Source organism: Apteryx mantelli, chromosome 1, assembly GCF_036417845.1.
Source record: "Apteryx mantelli isolate bAptMan1 chromosome 1, bAptMan1.hap1, whole genome shotgun sequence".
In the NCBI taxonomy this organism is placed as follows: domain Eukaryota; kingdom Metazoa; phylum Chordata; class Aves; order Apterygiformes; family Apterygidae; genus Apteryx; species Apteryx mantelli.
Window position 1 is genome coordinate 207,606,043 of NC_089978.1, and position 20,658 is coordinate 207,626,700.

At 38.6% G+C, this 20,658-nt stretch overlaps 1 protein-coding gene across 1 annotated transcript in view; it reads left to right on the top strand.

The window, feature by feature from the left end:
- Nucleotides 1-2,951: 2,951 nt before the first annotated feature.
- Nucleotides 2,952-20,658, top strand: part of SRPK2 (SRSF protein kinase 2) — a 159,975-nt gene continuing 142,268 nt past the window's right edge. Inside the window, exons 1-2 of the mRNA XM_067316543.1 lie at nt 2,952-3,009; nt 3,147-3,231. Coding sequence (XP_067172644.1) covers nt 2,994-3,009; nt 3,147-3,231 — 101 coding nt within the window. The 5' untranslated portion in view covers nt 2,952-2,993. The remainder of the gene's footprint in view (nt 3,010-3,146; nt 3,232-20,658) is intronic.

Consider the following 20,658-nt stretch of genomic DNA (forward strand, 5'->3'; position numbering starts at 1 on the left):
AAAGAAAAATAAAGCAGGAAGAATACAGTCCAAAAATATGTACCCAATGGAATGGAAAGAAATCGACTGTGTAGTATACACCCACCTGATCCTAACATAATTCCTTCTCTGTGCGCTAGCAGATTGTTCCCTCACCCTGATTATGTTGCTGACATTATGCCTGTGAGGGAAATTCCATCCTGAGTCCAGATTTGGCAAATTTATAACCCTGTTGATGTAAGCAAAGCTCAGTGATGTTATCTAAGACCTAATTGTCCAATCAGTTCTACATACAAATCTCCTATTGAAGTAAATAGAATTACACGAGTAGCTGAAAAGATGTTTGGGACCCTGATATGATTTCTACTCTATAGCCATAGCTACAAGAACACTTTAAGCCAACACTGCCACTGAAAAAGAAAAAAGTAGTCTCACCATTTTCCCATCAGCTGCTTGTTTCTAGCATAGAGACACAAGAATTTGTGCAGCAGCACAATAAACCAATGAAGTTAAAATTAGCCTGGAAAAAAGGGGGAAATATGTAATCTGCTTTTCAACATTCAACTATTACTAATTTTCACGCATCTACACTTTCTGAGCAGAAAGCCTTCAAAGTTTCGGTATAGCCTTTTGTGCCTGATCTATCAGACTGACTACATTGGTGTGCTGTCATATTGAACTAGACTAACCACAGAAAGGGAGACATGTAACATGCTAACATTGTGTGTTAAACAAGTAATAGATTACACTGGAAATGTTTTTTTCCTGTGACCTTTTATGATGGAGGATGGAAAACAAAAAATGTTTTGATTTAGAAATGCAGCTGTGGTGCGTCATGAGAGTTGTAGTTTAGTAGCTTCATGGTCCTATTGTTTTCTGTTTGCTAGGCTTTCTAGTCAAAAAGTATTATACATTGTGGTATGTCCTCTCTGAGTTGTCCAGCTTTATGTGAGACCTACTAGGAAGGAATGATACTATCTTTCCAGTCCTGTCCCATTACTAACCTGAACTGCCTGCAACTAGGGATACAATTATTCTGTCTAGTTGAAATCTTTATGATCCAGTTACGTAAAACTAGTGATTACTGCCCGTTACCTTCACTCATCATAACGCCTTGACCACAACTCCTCCTGGATCTTCATCCTTGTGGATTCTTTGTCTTGGTATTTAGGGAGGTTCAAAATCGAAATTTAATAACTGTCCATTATTATTTTTCTCTCATTATACCTTTGAATTCCAGTCCCACATGGAGATAAAAGAGAAGCTAGACAAGCCTCCCACTCATACTGGAGTTTTCAGTATGACCCAGATCGTCTTCTGCATCAAGCAGAATTTATAGACTACACAAAATCTCCAAATCATAACACTATTAAAATGTAGCCCTGCAATGCAAAGCACAAATAAGAAGTGGCAATTTTTAACAGGTCATAACTAGGCCAAATATAAATAGAACTTGGTATCATGAGCAACACAACACTGTATTTCTATCATGGTCTGCAGAAAAAAAAAAGTAGAGTTAAAGAATTGTCAGTAATGACAATCAACTAACTTAGTGAGAACCAGAATTAAGGACATCTAATATCTCTGACTTTATGTCATGAGGTTAATTGGTTCTGGCATGTAACCCTACAGTTTCGTGATAAGCTAAAGCTGATCCAGCTTCAGGCAGCTGCCAAAAGGGCAGGTCGACACTTCCACACCCACTATGGTTTTCTCCTTCTCTTTTGTCAACTCTGAGCAATTATGCAGCAACAGGGGGGATCAGTTTGCTAACCCAATTGCAAACTAGTATTTTTTGGGGGTGGTGGTGTTTGGCAGAATTAGTTTTCATTTGGTTCTCTGAAGTGGTAAAACTCACCGCATAGATACCCAGGTGAGGGACCTGGGCCCATGTAAAGGGAAGGCAGAAGCATAGCAGTCGATGAGAGGGCAAAAATGTCCCTTTGGGTAGCAGTATAATCTTATAAGGAGTGAGTACCTGCTGTTGCAAGTACTAGTAGTATCTCTTCCCTCTATCAGACCCTCTGTTTTCAAAAGTCTCCAAGAACACAATTTCTTTGAAACCCATATCAAACGTGATTGAAGTTGGCTGGGGGCTTTGAAAGTTATTCAGCAGGAACTGAGAGCATAACTCTTATTTCATTAGAAAGCCAGGTTCAAAAGTGGGAGGAATCTCTTACACTAGGAGTTAAGCGACGTACGCAGTTCTCCTATGGAAAGTACTTGTACTCATTTGATAACGGCATAGCCCAGGGAAAGGCGTCAGACCAGACGGACCGGGTGTCCAAGTGGAAGAATGTCGTCACCCAACGCTTGAAGGCATTCGCCTTCTCTAAATATTTTTTTAATATACAGATGAGCAGTATTTTACATAAATAAGCCACCAGTGAACTGCTCGCAGAATCACTACGTAAGATGCGACTTCAAAACAGCAGGCAAATAGGGGGAAAAAGGGCGGGGGGGAAGGAAAGGGAAGTGCAGCAGGTTCAAGGCAAAGGGCCGGTCGCTCCAGGTAAAGGCCTCGGGCCCTCGTCGTCGCCGGCAGCGGGCGGCAGCCAAGAGGCGCTGCGGGCCGGGGGGTCGCCAGCCCGAGCCCGAGCCCGAGCCCGGGCTGCCCCGGCCCGGCACCGGCCCGCCGCCGCTCCCGCCTGTGCCGGCCCGGCCGGAAAGGCCAAGGCGGCGGGCACGGCCCCCCGCGGCACGGCAGCGCCAGCTGGGCCGCCAGGTGCGCTGCCGCCGCGCTGCGCCGCCACCTGCCACTGCCGCCGCCCCCGCCCTTCCGGCCGCGGCGCCGCCGGCGGCGCTGCGCCTGCGCAGTAGCCGGCGGGAGGGCAGGCGGGGCGGGTGCCGCCGCTGCTGCTGCTGCCGGCCAGCGCCCGGCGCGCGGACGCGGCTGGCGCGCGGTGGCGGTGGCGGCGCGCGGTGGCGGCGCGGCGGGCGGGCGGGGCGGGGGCCGGGCGAGCTCGCGAGCGGCGCGCGCGCGTGCGGAGGAGCGCGCGGAGCGGCGCGGGGCGATGAGCTCGCGCAAAGGTACCGTGCCGGCCGGCAGTCCCGCGGGGCGGGGGCCAGGCGAGCCGAGCCGAGCCGAGGGGAGGGCAGCGCAGCGCGCCCGCCCGCCGCTAACCCCGCGCTCATCTCCCTCTCCTCTCCCTCTTCTCGCCCCGCAGTGCTGGTCCTGCAGGCCCGCAGGCGGCGGCCCAAGCAGCCCGCGGCGGCCGGCAGGAGGGACAAGCACCCGCCGCCGCACAAAAAGTGAGTACGGAGAGCCCGGACCCGCCGGGACGGAGCCTCCCCTTCCGCCGCCGCCGCCGTCCCCCTGCGGGACCCCCCCGCGGCAGGATCGCTGCCTCGCCGCAGCGGAGCGGAGCGGAGCGAGCCCCCTGCGTGGGACACGCGCCGCTCGCGCTCCTCCCGCCGGCGACAGTTTCTTTCCCTCCCGCTTTCGCCCCCCTCCCTTTCGCGGTAACGTCTCTCAGGGCTGCCCCCATCCCCACCCCGCCCCCCATGGCCGTGTCTCAACGGAAGCCCCGCGGCCGTTACCCCTCCCCCCGCGCCGCCGGGCGCGGCCCCCACGGGCGGTCTCGAGGTCTCCCCCGGGACCCCCCGGGTCTCGAGGCGGGACCCCGGGGCAAGGCCTCCTCCGCTGTGGGGCAGACCCTGCCTTCCTGCCCGGCCGAAGCCTGCTCTTGGGCGCTCCGCTGTCTCCTTCCCGAGATCGCTGCGGTACTTTTCTCCTGGAGCTTCTAAGAAACCTGTGTTGGTCTGGGGATCCGCACAGTCTTGGTCTTTGTGGTCATCACCTCTCACGTCCCTTTTGAACTACCCCTGGACTTCTCATCGTAATGGCCTTCTTTCTCTCGGGGTGCTTCTTGTTCCGTGGTCTCTCTCTCGCTTAATGGTCTTGTCCCATCTATAGACAATCCTTTTCTTATTTGTCCTGACAGCCCCATATACCATTCCTGTTCTACACCTCCTTCTCAGTGCTGTGAGAGTATTTCCTGTTTCCAGATGTGTCTAACTGCCTGGGAATTCTCCCACTAGTGCTTCTTCTAGGTGAAGCCGTTTCTCCTGTGAGTGCTCCTACCCTCTGTGTCTTTATATCTTTTTAAGATCTCTGTTGGGCTTGCAGAAACTGACTTCTAGTAACTAGCTATTTTTCCCTCTTTTTTCCTGGTAACCCTCATTTTCTTATCACTGTCCAGTTCATCTTTTCTCATTCTCACAATACCTGTTTTCACTGGAACATTTAAGAACATTTTTCCATCTCCATCGCACTCCTGCTTGAACTGCCTTTTCCTAGGAGTCCTTATTAGGATACTGTGGCCTTGGACTTCTGCTTCTTTTACTTTTTCTTCTCATAGGATTATGCATTTCTTTCATTAACTTTTACTATGTTTTGTTCAGTGAGACTTTATTGGCATGATGCCTCACTTGGATTCTTGTCTCTCTTTTTGTACCTTGGGGATTTAGTCTACCTACCTTTTTCTGACGGAGACATGTTCCACAGATGTTCCTCATATCTCTCTCTTCTTAGTTTGCCAGTCTTAAGAGCTGGGAAGCTGGACATGGCGGATGGATGTATATATGTATAGGTAATGGGGTAAAGATGTTGCTGTGTGTTACCATAAATGATTCTAGGGCAAGTTTTTGATTTCTATGGAAACAAATGAAAACACTCCCCTCCCCCCATCCTGTTTTTTTTTTATAATTAATTTTCCCCCCCCCTTTGAGGTGGGTAAAATCAATATGGGATGTAATTCTGTTGTGGTTGTCATCAGGTTTTGACAGTTAACTTTCATCCACATCCTGTCCTGCTACTGCTGTTTCCTCCAGTGTTGTATGAAAGCCACGTGGTGCTTTCAGTTATGTGAATTTGTTATTGTTGTGAGGGAAACAGATTTTGCATACAAGATACACAGTATGATTGGATTAGTTCCATTGTTTCTAAAAGCCTTCAGAAAGTCAGTTTTTAATATTACATGGATTTGTTTAGCCACTTTGAAAACAGAAAAATCTCAAATTTTATTATAATTCTAGATTCTGAATTGTATTTGTAGCTTTCAGCTGAATCTTAACCACAAGGTTACTAAAAAATTACTGTTCCTGTTAGATGATACAACATTTGATGTTTCTTACCAGGGCTGCCTTGGGATGTCTTGCTGAATGAGTTTGTTAGAAGTCTGCTTTAACAGACACAAAACTGGTATTCTCTTTGTGTTTGCTGAAGAAACTGGCTACTGTTAAGTCAGGGTGCACAGTCAGTAGCTGGCTATTTGCCATACTGAGTCGGCATTTCCAGATGCAATGGCCCAATCTGTTCAGTTGCCTTGGGAAACAGTGGATTTGCTGCCGTAGACGACGGAGCCATCATTTCTTTGCTACTACATATGATTCTTTTCAAACCCCCTTTATGCTATCCAGATCTTTTTATACTACTTTGGTAACTTCTTTCAAAATTATATGTCTCCTTATATATGGTTAAATAGTTTAGGCCCACAAAGTAAAGCTAGTATTGGACATTGTTTCAGAAAATAATCTCTGCAGAAATAGCTCTTTTTTTTCTCCTTTTTTCTAGCCTTGCTTTAAATGCAACTGCTGCAGCATATACTAGTATCTTATAGAGCTGTATATCATCTGCGGTGCACATTAAATACACAGTAGCTGCAAATGAAAATGTTGATTTAGGAGGTGCAAATTCTATAACATAAGATCAGAGTAATAACTGTTACACAGTTTTGAATCCAAAGTTGTTGTTTTTTTTTTTTAACTGTAGCTTTTAGGAAGACCCTTGTCTGTTGGGGTCATAGCTTTACAGAGCAACTTCAATTATTGCTGGTAATGATGTGCTTCAAAGGAACTGCAGTATTCTTCTAGAATCGGCTAGGAGAGTTGCATGGCATTGTAACTTGCAGGCTTTTGTTTGAATAGTATTAAGATGATGACACAAGAAGAAAAAAAAATGCAGTGCTCTTTCATTCTGAATAGCTTTTTGTCTGTTATGACCTTAATTGCCACAGAAGGCTGTGAAATCAGTCCTGTGCCTGCTCAATGTTGACCCCTTAAGTCAATAATGAGAACTGGTGGAGTTGAATCCATAGTGTTTGTGTAATATTGTGGGAAGAATAAGAAATGAAAAGGTAAGTGATTCATGTTCTGAAGAGAAAGCACTTTGTCTTGAATCAAGGCTAAATGTAAAACTGTATGTGATAATAATAATAAAAAAAAAGAGATGGCCTCTTGAATTCAATTACCCAGACTACTGAAGAAGCATAATGTAGTATGACTGTTTTAAAATAATGGGTAGCACTTGGTTTTGGTAATGGATGGACTTGCATGCAGCATGTACAAATGATTTATGTGTTGTTTTTTTTTGGATCAGGCAAAAGATTAATCAGAATGGTTAGTTCAGGTCCTCTGTGAACTATTTCTCCTTAAAATGGAGGTCTGCATTGAGAGAGGTCTGTGAGATAGCATTTTCAACAGATGCCCCATCTGTGTTCAGAGATAAACTTGCTCACAGATAGACAAGCTTGTTTGCTGTCCTTTACTCAGCACTAACAGAACCCAATTATGTAAGAAGTGGTCTGAGGTATGTCTAACTTTTGCATTCAGCAGAAATGTAAGCTCTTGTTTATATTCAGACTAGTAGTGGCTTAAGCTGGAACAAACATCTATCTTTATAATTTTTATTTTGCTTGACTTTATTTCCAATTGATTTTAAGGACAAAATGAATATCACAAAAACCAAAAGAGGACCCAAGCAGAGATTTTTCTTCTTTAATGCCAATTTCTACCAAAAGTTTAACAATAGAGTTCTGTATGTAGAAAAATTCAGCTAATGTTGTGTGGCATATGAATGTTTGGAGAGGATTAAGTGTGTTAAATACGTAGATGCAAATGTGAAGACCAAACATGAAGACTGCTGCTTCAAAATTCAGTTTTCTTGTAGAGTGTTTTTTTAGTTTTGTCTTTTTAAGCAGTACTGAGCATATTGGGGTCTTCAGAACAGATGATGGTGACCATGCCAATATTGCCTTATAGTGGTGAAGAGTACATATGTTAGATAACATGGAGAGTGCCAGAATTTTGTACTGTGCACTTCCAGATAACTAACATCATCTTGGACCTGTATGCATTGTACAGTTATCAAGGTTTTTAAATATATGACATCACTGTAGGGTCTTAATCTGTGAAAATGATTCACTGTTTCTGAGGAGAAAAAAATACCCACATCATCTTGCACAGTGTTACAGTGGCTTTCATTAGCTTAGTTTATTTTTTACTTGCAAAACATTTGAAAATCCCATCCAAACCTTTTCGTTTGTTGTCTTGCAAGGACGGAAGCATCTATGTGTGCAATGCCTTTTGTAGTTTTTCTTTGGGCTACTGGTGATCTGTGGCCACATGTTGTCCTAGACTGGTTCAGCTTATGAAGTCCACTCAATGTTGGTTTGGGTATTTATTCAAAATGTGATGATGGGAATTATTACTGTCCTATTAGTCTTCTGCCATGATAGCCTTTTGTCTTCTTGCTCAGAATATTTTAAATGGTGCTTTGCCTTCTGTTTTTGTTGAATTTTAAGATTTCATTAGGCTAACTGTATTGTAGGGCTCTAACTTTCTGCCTTGTTTTTTTGTCCACTTACGTCTGTCTAGACTTTAGTAACTACCATTGCTCCTTCTTAAAAAGAAAAAAAATCAACATACAGAAAGATTCAGCTGAAAAAAAGGTTGATTTTAGTTGTCTAGATATAATACTAATAATTACTTTGCAAAGAAGTAAATAACTGTATGTATTGAGATTACAGAAATTTAAGTTGGAGTTGTGATATGTTTGATCTTAAATGCTTGAGTAATATAGTCTAATGTTCCTTTGTATCATGATAATAAAACATGTCAAAGACTGTTTGTAGAATCTGATGAAATCTAAAGTAAACTTCAGTGTAAACTAGCATGTGTATTACAAAGTGTGCTAGTTCTTCTGTTTTGATACTCCCAATGTCATTGAGTAAGAAATCTTCCCACAGCTCTAATAACATGTTCTGAAACGGAAGTGACTCCAGAATTTCCAATATTCGGTAGAAGTCCACCCGCAGATTTGTATGTTGAAAGTAGTTACTGTCATATAAGTGTCAGGGCATCTATTATCAAAGAATTATCTGGTCATAAGAATTTGCCAAGATTAATGCCTTTTATGAACAGGCAATGAACCTAAATCTCTGAAACCTAAATCTCATTTGTAATAGTTATATTTGACAACATTGTTTTCAATAACACTTGTTTTATTAAAAAAATCCCCAAACCCTAGTTCAACACAATTCCATTAGACAAAAGTGCCTTAGTAGGGGAGGGAAAATAACTTAATTTCATGTTTCAGATCATATTGAGGTGAGCTGTTGGGGAGTAACTATCATGATGAGAGACAAGGCCACTTGTATTCTGGAATGCTTTTTTGTTTTGTTTAACTCTGTTATTTACTGTAACTATAAAGTAAGATGGTAATAAATTTTATGGCCAAGACCTGGCCATGGATTTTGAAAGAAAAACATTAGTCATTTCTCCTTTTGTCATCAAGGTGACAGACTGGAAGCTATTGACTTTTTTTTTTTTTTTCCGGCAACTGCAGTTAAAGATATATATGGCAATCTTTACTGGGTAAAAAGGAACATCAGGTTGCATAGTAAATTTAATTTTGGTTTGATAAAAATAATTTAATTTGATTTGGTCCAGCCTTTAGTTTTGGATAACTCCTCTGTATTCCTACATGTTAACATAAAGGAAAAAAATTCTTTATTACTTAGCTTCTTAATGGTATTCTAAAAGTGCTTTTTGACTGTTTTAATAACTTACTGTGGGTGAAAAAGAAGATTGTAAGGTGTACGCACAGTTCTGTTTGGTGGCCATAGATAATCCAAACATAGGACAAAAGTAAAACCTGGAAAGAGACCTGTTCTTATGGCTATCTATAGCAAATATTCAACTTTTGCTTGCTGCCTTACAATGTGACTATTCTCAGATAAAGTTAGTGTCCAATCTCAAACATTTTTTGGAGTAGTAAGAGTTGTAGAAGCAAATGTATCTAGATAAGCTAGTTCCATTAAAGAGAGAGAAGTGTGGGTTAATGAGAATGTTGTTCAACATATTGAACTATCTCCGTTTCCTCATTTAGTGGAGAACTGCTGGTCCTACTGAGGAACTGAACACAAGACTTTTTTTGTTACTCTTCTCTTAAGAGACTAGGTTTTTGTGTTTAAAAATTGATTTTTGTTTTAAAATGCTTTTCGAAGATTGTAATCTTCAGGATTCTTGTCTTTTCACTGAAGAAGCTAGAGGCAAAGGTTGGTGTGGACTACATCTGCCTTTATAACTAATGATCTTTAGGACAGTGGAAACTGCACATGCTTCTTATAACAATGGATTTACTGGATGGATTTACTCTTATCTGTTTCTCTTCTTAATGTTGGTAATAAAAGAGTAAATCTATATCTCTACAGAAACCCTTTTTGTCTCTGGCTGTGATTGCATAAGAAAGACAATGAGCTTTAGATAATATATATTATCTAACTTCCTTTTCTGTTTTTCTTTTGTGAGAATACTGTTGGATATTACTATCATCTACTGAATGTGTGTGTGTGTTTATATATATGTACATATATTTATATGTACATATATTATAGAAATTAAAAATTATTTAAACATTTTTGTTTGAAGGAAGCCTGGTCTAAATGTGGGTGAAAAAAACTGGAGAATTACTTGGTGTCCAGGAAACTGCGCAAGCATTTTAATGATTCCTCAAATGTGTTAGGCTTGGATAAAAACATTATTTTGTGTCGCTGGGACAGCTAGGTTGTTTCACTTAAGACCTGCATCTGATGGGTAGTTGTTGTGCCGATAGGTATTTGTTGGATGTATTCTGTTCACTGAGCAAAGGCTACGTGTATACAAAAAGCTTCTTGGGATTCCTATATGAACCTTCAAAGTTTGAGGCAATCTTGTAACTGCCCCTCAACTGAAATGTGTAAGTGGATTCTAAGAGAATGTAAATGATGACTTAAAACATCTGTTAGGAGCCCCTTCTTCCCTTGTTGGCACAGGCCTGCAGAAAAGAGCTGTCTAAAGCTTCCCTTTGCCCTTGAGGAACACTTCTGTGTAATATCTCCTGACTGATGTAATGCTCTCGACGCATCTCAAATTTTTCGTAGTTCTGAAATAAACAATCAGCCCAGGTTTTTTTGATTCCCTCCACAAAGGGAGTCTGAAATATCATTCCTGTGCTCTTCTTACGCGGTGTGTACAGATACAAGTTCCTGAAAAGCCTTTTTTCTTTAACATGTAAAATACTTGACTTGACCATAGTGGGCATCTATTGAAAAAGATAATTTAAATTAGACCATATAAGTTAGGCTTCTAACGCTCACTTGAGACAGAGAAATTCAGAATTGAGAAATGCTATGGAGAAGGGCTGGTCAATGAAAATTGCTCTACTTCTGTTTAGTTTTGTACAGCTCACAGTGCAATGACTGTTTGTCCTGAAGAATGGGATATGAGAAGATGCAGATAATTTGGATTCAGAATGTAAGAACTGTATTAACAATATGGGGCGGCTTTTTTATTTTTTTTTTTCCTTTTTTGATCTTAGAATGACGCAGTAAAGATTGTCAGGGAAACCAGTGTTAGTTGTTAATTGTTTAATAGCTTTTCAAGAGAAGGACTGAGAAAAATTCATAAGACTAGTCCCCCAAGTTATGCCAATATTTAATGAAAGCAAATGATGTGATGTTGATCCTGCACAGAAGAAAGGGATAGGCCTGTTAAAGATGAAAGCATAATTATATAGCAGTTAGCTGCACAGTCACTTCCTCTTCTTACCTGATGATTCCTGTTAAAATTCTGCCCAGATCTTACCTTTGCATTCTAGCCTGTATGATGACAATCCAATAACTAATTCTGTTGTAGTTCACTAGTTTACTATGGGGACTTCAGGACTGGGGCTCAATTTTGCTAGACTTTAAAAAAAAATCATACTGAGATTTGAAGGAACAAAAACCAGCCTTTATATATGCATCTTTACATATTCCTATATTTTTATATCTAAAATACTGCTGATCTCAGCTTTCATATATTCAAAGTGATAACCCTTGGTTCTCCTATCCCCACTTTTTTTTATGTGACACTTACTCTTGCTTTCTCATTTCTTACTTTTATCTGTTCAACAGTCACCTATTAGACATGGTGAGAGGAATGGCTCTGTTTAAAGTTGCCAGAGCTTTGGTAGTGATCTTCTTATGCCCCCTTTTGCATGCCAGTAATATTTTTTTTAAGAATGAGCTCCCTCTTTGGGAACTATTGTATTTGAATGGATTTGTGATAATGTGCAGAAGATATGCAAAGAAATAGTTAGAAAGATAAGCATAAAGTAATAAAGCACATATTACAGGGCATTATTACAATGGTCTATGTCTGCTGGAGCCGAAGATAACCATAGAAAAAGTATTTGTATTTAACAAAAACCATTATGAATAAACTTTTGGGCTGAAGCAAATGATCTACTTAAGTTTAAAAGTGCACTTCTAAGTATAGTAAATTACTTTTGAGTTATGTGTATACCATTTTTAATTGGAATTTAGCCTACATACTTGAAAATCCTATAATTAAAATGGTGCATATACCTAAAAATTACATTTTCTAGTTTTGTCTAGCAAACCAGCTGTCAGACTTGATTTTTATATCAAGACTGAATAATGAAGTAGTGTTCAGCTGAGGAATCTCTTTGAGTGTTACTGCTAAGGAAGGGAATCTCACCTTGAACTTGTTGGTTAAAGGCAAACCACACAACAAGCTCTTGTGAAATAATGCTTCTTGTTAGTATTGGTTCCTTACAGTTTTCCTCAACTAAAATTAGTTGATTAAAAAATCACTAATTTAAATGTAGAAGACTAAAACAATCAAGGGCTTCAATTGCCTTGAGCTATTGTCAATGCTTAGTTTGCAGTTTTCTAAAATAGAAGCGAGAACTCTGTAGTTAAGTCAATGATATTTTCCTGTCCCTGAGGAAAAAGATTTAATCTCTCTATTGTACTTGTTGCAGAGAAAAAGGTCAGAACTGTCTAGGTACAATATCTGTATGATACATTCTGATATTAAAAGAATTTGTTTACTAATTTTCAAACTGTTCTAAAAATATACTGTTCTTGTATTTGTTGTTCTAAAGAAAATCCTCTCTTGGTACATCTTTTTTTTTCTTCTCATTGGTCTTGTTTCATCATTCTTCCTTCCCCTCACCCCCTGCCATAATTTCTCTATTTCATTGTTTTGCTTGTTTCCCACTTTCTGCCCTCCTGCTTTTGTTCACCTATACGTGACATGTTATTCATTCTTCATGGGCTGAGACATCTACATTTGTTTGTATAAAATCACTGTAGAAGAAATCCTTAGGTCATTGCACTGAGCTTGTAGATGTGTATGATTGAAGTGCTTCTGTGACTGGTTGCCTGAAAGGTTGCTGTAAGAATAGGAAATACATTATTAAGTTGCATCTTCAAGGGAGTGTGTACAGTCAGTAGAGCAGGATGGTTCTGATTGCTTTTTTCATTGCATCATGCTCCTCCCTCTTCCAGAGTCTTTAAGAAAGGAAACAGATGTTTACTGTACAGAGCTGCTTTTCATCAGGCTTTTCATGCCTAAACATTCACGGAAGAAAGATTCAGGTTACTATAAAATTCTGAATTCCTTTTCAGTAACCTCAGAAACTTAGTCTTCGTTTGTCCTGCTGAACTGTAGGTAGTTAAGTGGGCTAGGCCTGCTTTATTGTTTAACATGGAACTATGAAAGTGCGTTAAAATAACTGGTTATATTTCTCACTCCTACCAGAGTACAAGTACCCAGTGGTCACTTACTGCCTTTGATGAGGGACAGTTAGACAGTTTGGGATCGTGTATCCTGTAGAAGCAAAACTATAGAAATTTGAATCCCAGAAAAATGATAAAATATAAGTTATTAAAACTCAGGTTGAAAGTAACTAAAAGAATGCCAGTTAAGTGTATCTAAGTCATAGGTAAGCAAGGTACATAACATGGCAACTTTATTTAAACCGAATAAACAAAATGAAATCCTATAAATTAATGGGTGAACTTGAATGTCTCTCTTCAATGAGGGCAGACACATGATCTCAGAAGCTTGACTAAAAGAAGGTGATCAGTATATTTTTGTCATAGGGAACAAACAATATAGGAGTGACAGAGTAAAAAGTAGATGGAGAAGTGACCTTTATATTAAAGCGCAGAGTCAAAAATGTTAAGTATTAGATGTCTCACAAAGGTGGTGTTCATCTTAATGGATTGAAATTCCATGACTACCTGGAAGGATTACAGTGTTCCTACTGACTGTTTGACCATGAAAGGGAGCTTTAGTTATAGTGGAAGTAAAAATATATGAATGGAAGACTTCTCCAAATTAAGTAAATATCATAACAAGACATAATTCAGAATGTGTTGTTAAACTATACAATGGACTGTTTTGGGGAACACATAGTCAGACCTCATGAGGAGAAGCAATTCTTAATTTAAACCTGAGCAGAGCATAATGTCCGACTCAAGATATAACTGTTGAAAAGTATTTATACTGTAAGGGGCAGCTAAATTAAAAACAAACTTAAAAGAGCATTAAAAGAGTGTCATAGTAGAGGCATTTAGGAACTATTTGAATTCATATTAACAAAACCCCTGAATAGATTGGGTTGGGACAACTTCTTTCTTTCTTTTTTTTTCTTTCTTTTTTTTTTTTAAGAGCTGATTATTTTAATGTTTGAAAGCTAATTAAAAAATCTTTTAAACTAAATTGTGCTACTATATAAATACACTTTGTGCTCATTTTATATATGGATCTCATCTTACCATCTCTAAAAGGATGTAGTAGAACTAGAAAATGTTTAATGAAGGAGGTAGTAAAGGTGATCAAGGATATTCAGCAGCTTCACTTATGACTAGTGCTTTTCGGATAAGTAGAGATAATTAACAGGTATTTCACAGAAGTGCTTAAATCTTTACTCATATGGAAGTGAATAGTAAATAATTTGCCTCTTCTTATGACAAAACTATGGTATCCGGAGAGCATGTTTAATGCCAAAAAAATTTTTTTTTATACAGTACAAACAGCAGAATGTGTCCTCACAAGATATTATAGAGGCCAAATTATAAACAGGTTTAAGAAGGATAAGAATAGACACTAGAACCGTCAGTAGTTATTAAGTATATTACTGCACATGCAATTTTTCTGACTTTCCAAGCCAGTGTTTCCTGAAACACTGTCATGCAAGCTTTTTCCAATATAGAGTGATCCACTTCTATGCTCATTTTTGAGGATATGTTTCTGGTATCTAGTGGTATGGTACAGGCCTAGGTAGGTCTTTGATATGAATTATTGTGGCAGCTTTTAGATTTTTAAAGACCTATTCACTAGAGGAGCAAACATCTGACTGTAACTGTAAGCCTAGATCCAAAAGGGGCTTGAATGATCTAACATGCAGTGTTCCTGTATCTGGATCAGTAGTGAACCTAGTTGTCAATCTGAAGTTTAACAATCATATAGAATCATACCATACATAAAATACTCATTTGTAAGCCCAAATGCAGGAAGGGAAAGAAGAAAGAAGGGGCTGGGAGGGATGCCTTAGCCAAGGAGTAGGATGGACTGAAGGAATGGGTGTGCCTGAAATGCTACTTTCCTGTAGACTTTAATGCCACCTGCAGGCCTGAGTTCGATGCCAAAGTGAGCTTTGGATTTAAAGCCATGAATTTGAGGGTTTTGTTTATTTTCCATATGTTGCTGTGAATAACTAACTTCCTTTAAGCTTCAGTTCTCATGCTTAGGTAGTAGCTCAATAATTCACTCATCTGTGAAATGAGAGATACAATGCCTGAGTGATTTCAAGCTTATTATTTCAACCTGCCATGAGCAAGTGTCAGTCGCAGGATTATAGGGTGTTCTAGGCTTTGGTGTGAGGGAAGGACAGTAGCTTTATATCTATTCTGCTGAATTATTAAGAGCAAAAGACTGGAGTTAGAGGACAAGTGATTAAAAGGGAAGCTTTGCTATGGAAGTGTTACTGATACACAGGCATCAACATGCTGGTTGTTTGTGGCCAAGTAACTCTTAAGTTCCAAAAACGGACAATGTTTTGATCAAAATGAGGCTGTTAAGATAGTTAAAAGGAAACTTCTTTTTTTTTTTAGCATAGCAGTCATAATTCAGCATTTTTATGAGTGAGGGACCAAAGGAAATAAAAGGCTTAAACTTTCATTCTAGTTCCCTTTTCTGGGGTCACAAGGCACAGTATGACAGACACCTCTGTTGCCGTGTGAATATTTTAAAATCACTGCTTTGTCAGAGGAGCTTGGAAAAGGCCAGAAGCTTCATGAAACTCTTCTGAGATCTAGTTCAAAGGAATAGGAATCATCCGTACAGATAATAGTAGCTGAAAAAGCATTTTTCTTTGGTTTTATTTGTTGTTGTTTTTAATGGCTGTTTGTTGCTTGGGGCTACCTGTCTTGTGTATTAGTAAGACAGTATTCCAACAAGTGTGGGTTTCCAAGTCTCATGATACTGGTCATAGACATGTAATCAAAGTCCAGTCAAATGCTTTAAGAGATCTGCCTCTCTTTTTCTATGTAAATTAGAGATTTTCATATACTTGCTGTTACCTAGAAATGCTTAATATATAAGATTGTATGGAATGACTTGTGTCAACAGGGTTGAGAAGATGATACCTAAGGTTTTGGTAATTGCTTCCAGTGCTGCACATATCATAGAGTCACTCTTTAATCAAAAGGGACCATCAGTCCTGTGAACAGGGAGCTTTATGATGAACACAGTGTTGCTGTTGTGGATTAGACATAATCTGAGCATGCTTGCCAGTGAAGTCTCTTAAATAAACTAGATGTGAAGACACAATTTATGAATCTTAATTTGACTTAAAATGTGAGAGAGATGCTAAGATACTTAGTTTACCCAGTTGACCTTCCAGGTAAGTGCTGACCTAGAAGCACAGGCATGTAAAATTGAAATGTGTATGAAATACCTAACACTTAAGTGTTGTTTCTGTTCTAGTTGATATGCAAGGCAATGTTGGTCTAGCTTTTTATCTGTTTTGTCAAATATTAGGAACAATATGATAAGTCTGGGTATAGTAAATGGGTAGTATAACGAAAAAAATAAGCTGAATAAGCTGATAATTTTAAGTATAAATCTGATATAGTCCTTGTATTATATAATCAACAAAAAGCACTCAGGATAAAAAAAAGGACTCCCTTCATGGTGGTGGTGCTTGGTTAACATGCAAGATTGTGTAACTGGAGGATTAGAGTAGTGCTGGCTGCGTACTCAAGTAGTATGGAAAACAACCTACTTTCATGGAGTTTTTTAATCTACATACCTTGTGTAGAAATTAGACACAACTCTTTATTTTTCCACTTACATAAGAATTTGGAACAGAATAAGAAAGCTCTGGGATAATAGCCCATAAAAAGATGGTAGTATGTGTTCCAATTTTGATTAAGCTGTTGTGACATGGACATGACTATAGAGAACTAGGCTGAGGTTACCATCTTTTAATTCACTAGGTATCTGTTAGATAATTGCATTGGTCTTCAGTGTTGCTCGATTACTTTCAAGTATTGCATTCTCACTGCTATTACCAGTTGTGTCATTGCTCAGTAAATTCAGCATCTAGAAACTGTCAAAACTCTTTAATAGCCAATACCTATTTTTTCCCAATTGTCTAAAACAAGTATTGTTGAGAATTGATCAGGTTATCTGAAAATGTTGCATCAGAACTGGCAAGCTTTCTGCATATTTTACAGTAAACATGGTGCAGAAGATCAAATGATTTGTCCTTTTATTAATATTGAGAAATTAAATAATTGTATTCTATAATGTTTACTTCTGAAGCCACAAAAAAATTGTTTTATGCTTTGTTTTAGGAATAAAGAACTTAACTTTGTAAACTGATCATTCAGATCTAATTCTGAGTTTCTAAAATGGCTCTCAGTAGCTTGTGTATCACAAGGTGCCATATCTTGTCCTAATTTTAACTTTGCTAGAACTTGAGATAAAGTAAAAGCCTGTCCTGTACTTTGCAAGGCTAGTGGAAAAAAAAGTACTTTAATATTTGCAGTTAAAAGGAAGATTAACATAAATCACAACTGAATATGTATATTGAAGGGAAAACATTTAAAGATTTATTCTGAGACTTTTTCTGTTTTCATCATAATTTGTTCCATGTATCAATGCTTAATGTGCAGTAGTCATATTATAGTCCACTGTTAATTAAATAAGAATGTGGTTTGGATAGTAGAGTAGGAGAAACTCAATGGATTAAATTAAATTAAATTAAATTTAGAGTATAATATTTTATTCTACACTCTGTTTTAATTTGCATTTGTTATTTGAAATAAACATACTTTTTTGGAAAGTTTCCTCTGTCTCAGTAGGGCTCATAGGAGAGACTATGAAAATCTAAGACTAACCAGATGTGATAGTAAGCCTAGTTTTAAGTCCTGGAGAACTGACCATCATGGCCACAAGTGATGGTTAATAGACTCAGTATGTATTGACACCACTGGGTGGATTTGTAAGGGAAACAAAGTTTGAGTCTGGCTGGAAATTTTGCTCTGACATTGTTTCTGGCAAAGTTGATGTTCTCTGTCCCTGGCAGTCCCACCGCTGCCTTGCAGCCTTAGCCACTTCTCTTTTGCAGCCTTTTCAGTGTTGTAATCCCCAGATGTTGCTGATTTTCTTTGTAAGGAGGCCTTGGGCCTTCCAGTTCATTTTGGTTTGCTGTGCTTGGACTGTCCTGTGTCTGCTGCCAGCTTCTCTGACCTTGGATTAGCCACCACCTGTGCCCATCCTGGTAACATAGCTGAGGGTGTAGAGGTAAGTGTGTCTTAGCTGCTGTGGGCAACAGGGCTGTAGGAAAATGAAAGAAAATGGACACTGGAAGCAAGCAATATTTAAAAACAAAGTTCATTGCTTTGGAGTCAGTAACTGTGCAGTTTCAGAGAGTGCAGTGATCAGGCGTTTGGTACAAACGTCCCTTCTTTCCCCAAGCTTGGCAATGCTGTTTAAATGAGACTAATGCACTGTCCTTCCGAAAATACCTCATCACCTGCAACACAAAAGAAATAAAGGACACCAGAGCTGTGGGCTGAGGCTGTGAATTCAAACTGTGTAGTTTAAAAAAAAGTTGCTTTTCTCCACAGTAAACTGTTGACATTATATGTAATAAATCTTATGCATCATTATTGGTAACTGTGTATATGTTAATTTTCTGATATTCCTTGTATTTTAGGACAGCATGCTACATATTAAGATAGTGTGACTGATTATGGGGAGGCTCTAAAATAAAATATCCTCATGTGTTGTAACCTGAGTCTCTTAACAGCACAGCAAACCAAACATCAAAAATATTTTAATCTTTAAATAATAGACTTTACTTTTGATTTTTTTTTCTGCTTATATTATATTAAAATAGTACTGAGTTGTGTTTATATACTTATTGTGTGAAGATCTGAAAATAGTTTAGAAACAATCAAGGTCTTTATTAAATAGCTTTTTATGATATTCTCTCTTTACAACTGAGGAAAATGTCACACATTAACTTGACTCAGATTGTATGTGTGTAAAAAGAAATAATGCACACTTCTCATTGCTCCACATCTGAATCAAAGAATTTGACATTTTTGCATTGTTGTGCTATCTCCTTATTTCCCTTTGAAACATTTAATCGGCATTTTAGAGAAGTATGTCAAGTAGTAAAGTTATCTTAAAAATAAAATTATGAAAAAGATAAAAGAAAGTCCTCTCATGACTGTTGTAACACCAAAGAGTTAAGTGGCATCAGAACATTGTCTTTTTCGTTTATTTATGAGCTTCATAAAAAGCTAGATATTGCTTTACATTTTCTTTGTATAACATCAAGAAATGGGTAAGGAAACTTCACTTAATTTTTCTGGAGGACATACCTTTAAGCAGAATAGTGTGACTGAGTTTTTTAAAATAGAAACTGGTATTAATCATATTGACGGTGTGCCTTTTAAATCTGAACAAGGATGTGGTTAATTATGATTAAGATAATGATAATAGTGCAAGAGTTGAGAAAGACTTAAGAAAGCAGAACCAGAACAGGTATGACCTCTGATGGTTCTTCCATAGCATCAGGGCCCTGTGGAGAAAATCCAGAGAACGAGCATGTTAGTTTGTTCAGAGTGTTTTTAAGATAAAGCTTTGGATGGGTGATTGGCATCCCTGGATGTCTACTTAGGCTTCTTTTTTGAGGCTGTTGGCCTCATGCAAGGGAACTGAATGTATGCCAGCTTCCTTGTAATTAGAGTTTGCAGTCTGAGGTATTAACTTGAATTGGGACTGGGTGTGGTTTAAATTAATAGGCTAAACTCTGGACTGTGAGGCATGAGTTGCTGGCACATTTGGTTTAGCTCTGATTGCTCTGGAGTAGTATTCGCCAGCAGGAAGATGGCTTGATAGCTAATTCTGACAGTCTGTTTTTTCAAAGCCCCTACTCAGATTTTATTCCATGACAGTACTTATATTTTGGTGCCATGAATTTTACATCAGTAACAGAGCAGCTCTTTCAAAATAACATTGCAATGATAAGAAACAGATTTGATTGTTTTTTCAGTGTTTGTATCCTTAATGAATTTTTTTCCACAGTTGGTAATATTCAATGCCAATTATGCTAATATTTTATTTTTGAGGAACTGTAATTTTTACAAAAACAAATGCTACACATTATGTTTTATAATTTATTGATTTAGATAATGATTATGTATGTATATGCAGATAAAATATTGTCTTTACAAACTTCATTTGGGGATCTTTAAACGTAGCTTAAACTCAAACCAGTGCATAAAGTCTCTTACCACCCTATAAAGGTAATAGTATAATGGCAGGGATGATATAATCTCTTAGCATTTCAGGAGATGTGGAAAACAACAAAGTAGAAAAATTGGTTCCCTTCCAGTTCTTTGCTTAGTAAGGTCATCTTTCTTCAGGGGTCAGGTTCTTGTGGTGTTCTCATCAAAGCATTAGAACGTTAAAAGCAAGTGGAAAATAAAGGAGGAAGCTGCCTTGTTTTTGTTTGTTGAGATGATACGTTTTATTTTTTTTCTTTGAACGTGAATGATCACAGATAACGTGGAATTAAAGCTTAATCAAGAACTAAAAACACCTCTACCCCATTTCCCATAATATAATTCTATTTTGGCTTTTATCGGCACCAATGGAAAACAGCGAAGTCCAGATTTGCTGCCAATAAATTTATCCTAGAACAGTGGAATGACAATTGGGTTTGTATAATGCCGTTTCCCTATCTAGAGAGACATACATGGGTATAGTTGCTGGTATTTGGAGGAAGGAAATAAAGGACAAGGCAGAGGCTGAGTAAAGGAGAGGGAAAAGTCTAATTTACAATTTAGTGTTTCACTAAAGGGGAAAAATGGGTATTTGCTCCTGTTGGTGTGATCAAACAACTGAAATGCTGAAACGGCTCTCAGAAAGTTGGAAACTGGAAATTAGTGAGGTGAAGAGAGCGTGTGTGTGTGTTTATGTATATGCATATATATATATATATATATATATATATATATATATATATATATAAAATATAAA